The 3,143-nt window shown below is 37.2% G+C and overlaps 1 protein-coding gene across 1 annotated transcript; it reads left to right on the top strand.

Annotated features, from left to right (window-relative positions):
• The first annotated feature begins 714 nt into the window (after positions 1 to 714).
• LOC132601532 (uncharacterized) lies at positions 715 to 1,503 on the top strand. Its single transcript, XM_060314612.1, has 2 exons — positions 715 to 1,234; positions 1,382 to 1,503. Exons 1-2 carry the CDS (start codon positions 715 to 717, stop codon positions 1,501 to 1,503), a joined length of 642 nt encoding a protein of 213 aa, XP_060170595.1.
• Positions 1,504 to 3,143: the final 1,640 nt, after the last annotated feature.

Below are 3,143 nucleotides of genomic sequence, written 5' to 3' on the forward strand. Positions count from 1 at the left end.
TTGGGGAGGGGGGTGGGAGAGCCGATGTACTCGGCGTCTGTGAATGTAAATGAAGGACACTGTTTTCTGAAATGTTCTGTTTTCTGTATATGTAAATAAGAAACACCGTTTTTCTGAAAAAGAAACTAAGCATGCATGACATCTGTAGAAAGGCAATCATATGTACAGGTTACATCTGTCCCAGGATAAGCTCCATATGTCTATTATGTCATTATTCATTCTGCATATTCCTTTATTATGTTACTATCCATGATTTACATACTCAGTACATTGCTCGTACTGACCCCTCTTCTTCGGGGGCTGCGTTCATGCCGCGCACGTACTCCCAGATGATTAGAAGATTTTACTGAAGATGTTCCAGCAGAGATGGCGAACTCCCTTTGTCCCGGAGAATTGCCAAGTCCAAGTATATACTATGATGTTTTGTTCTACGTTAGAGACTTTGCAGACAGAGTCATGGGTACTGGGTGGTCAGTCCGTAAGCAGCCGATATGTTATTACGCTTCATGTCACGAGTCTTACATGATGTCGGAGTTTACTTATGGAAAAAAAAAATTGGAGAGCTTACTATGTATTTCTTTCTTTACTGATTCCGGAGTTTATATATGTAACAAGATTCAGCGGGTTCGCTAGTAAAGTCGGGGTGTGAGAGCAGCTGTGGGGATAGTTGAGCCAAGGATCCAAATTCATCAGACAATAATACAATGGTGGTATATGCAAGGTCCTACAAAGCTCAAAGCAGTCATGCAGGCTGCACCTGCATTCATATGCTGGCAACTATGGAAGAGGAGAAATACTATTATGCATGGGGGTAAGATAAATAAACTAAAGGTCATACATGGGATCAACTATAATCTGCAGCAACTGGTGAAGACATTATATCCTTGGTTGAGACAAGTTCCAGATGAATGGCCTAAACTGGTGAAATACTTGGAGGATTACAGGCCTAGAATTGCATATAAGATGGTGCAATGGCAATTTCCTGATGCTGGCTGGTTCAAGTGCAATACAGATGGGGCCTCTAGGGGTAATCCAAGATTGAGTTCAACTGCATTCTGCAGTAGAGATGAGGTTGGAAACCTGATATATGCTGGGGCAAGAAGAATAGGTGATACAACTAACATCACAGCAGAATCTGTAGCTATATTGGATGGAATTGAATTCTGTATTAAAAATGATCTGGTGCCTGTAATGATTGAATCAGATTCTCTGTCCATGATAAACATTATTCAAGGTAGATGGGAGATCCTATGGAAGATTAGTATGGAAGTTAATAAGATCAACTTTTGGAGGAATAAGGGCCAAGTGCAGTTTGCTCATATCCTTAGGGAAGGCAATGCACTTGCTGATTTTTTAGCTAACCTGGTTTTTGATTTTGCAGGTACAGTTAACTTTCATTCTTTTGCTGAATTACCAATAGGTGCAAAGAAGATTCTCAATGCTGATAAGATGATGATGCCTAATTTCAGAACAAAGATATACAGAAATAGAGAACCAGACTGATCACATGTAGCTGATCATGCCAACAAGAGATGACACAAGTTTGAATTACACAAACAAGTAAAGGCTCATGATAACAGTTTCATAGGATTGTTGTAGTCCTGGTTGGATGACTAAGGTTATCCTTATTAGTGTGTGGTATTAACAGGAATGTTCATCCTACTAACAAGATTTCTTTAGTTACCTAATCCAGCTACATACACTTCACATGACTGATTGTGTAAACTTGATCATAAGGACATTTTAAGATCAGCATAAGGACAACACAAGGTCAGTAACTAGGAGGAGCTTCAGACTACACTGCTTCTTGAAGGATTTTCAGTGAGATTTGATACCATAGCACTTGGTGAGAGCTTGAGGTGGCTGATAATGGCATCAATCCAAAGAAGGAGTGTTCTTGTTTGCAGTTTTTCATTGTTACACTTGGCTGCTCAAACAAGGCCTAGGCTTTTCTTTCAATTCCTAGGATAGAGTAGTATATATTTTCATTTTTTCTTTTGTCCTTTTATTTCTCTTTTTCTGTAAATACTCTTATTCATTTTAATAAAATCCATCAGCGTCAGGCTGATTGGCTTTGATAAAAAAAAGAAAAGAAAGAGTTCTAGCTTTGTCATATGGGCTCCATTGTTATTTTGCATTCGACATCTTTTTACTATTTTTCAATGGTAATATTTGTGTCACCCAAATTTACAATAGAAACTTTTACTATTTTTTAATGTTAATATTGTGTCACCCAAATTTACAGTAGCAACTTTATATTTTTAAGGTGCTCATCATCTAAACATGCTTATATTTTTCCAAAAAACTTTTCTAAGACGCATGTTTTAGAAAATATGACAGGTTATGTGAGAAAATTTCAAATTCTTTATGAGATAATTAACACCACACAAACATATAACTTGTTTTAGATTATAAGTTCAAAAATTATTTAATCAACACCACTTAAATAAATTAAATTTATGAATAAATATTGGGCCCGTGCACAGCACGGGTTTCTTCCCACTAATGTAAGAGAAGAGACGGTGAAGCACATATAAGATATGTCCATGTTAAATTAAAATACTTGCTGCTAATGTAATTGAAAAGAGGAGGTGGAACATATATATTTATTACCCACCAAAAGATATCTCTGAATAGACCTATGATAGCAAACATGCTCTAAGTCCCTTATATTACTATGCTGACCACGTGTCAATGTACAAGCCCCACTACATGGATGCTTTGGTTTCTTGGACTAGCAGCCCCCTGTGCTCTTTAAATTACAAAAGTACCTTCATTTCGCATCCCAATTTACAGGATTGCTCTTCACTGGAGGTGGTCTTTAATTTTTACCCCTCAAAATAATGGTCTTTAAATTCTGCCCTTCATGCAGAAATTCTGTGCAAATTTTGCCTTAAGGTAGATAATTTGCCTGTACAGCCCAAATTCTGTCTTAAGGCAGAATTTTGCTGGGCAGATTTGTAAAATTCTGTCTTGCTAATTTTTTTTTTAACTGAACTAGGGTTTGAACCCACAACTTTGGGCTGTTCAGCGAGGGGTAAAATTTAAAGACCACCAATTTAAAGGGCAAAAATTAAAGACCAGCCCAAATAAAGGGCAATCCGCGCAAAATAAAAAGAATAATTTGGTAGTTATCTCCAATA

This window comes from Lycium barbarum, chromosome 7 (genome assembly GCF_019175385.1).
Source record: "Lycium barbarum isolate Lr01 chromosome 7, ASM1917538v2, whole genome shotgun sequence".
Lineage (NCBI taxonomy): Eukaryota > Viridiplantae > Streptophyta > Magnoliopsida > Solanales > Solanaceae > Lycium > Lycium barbarum.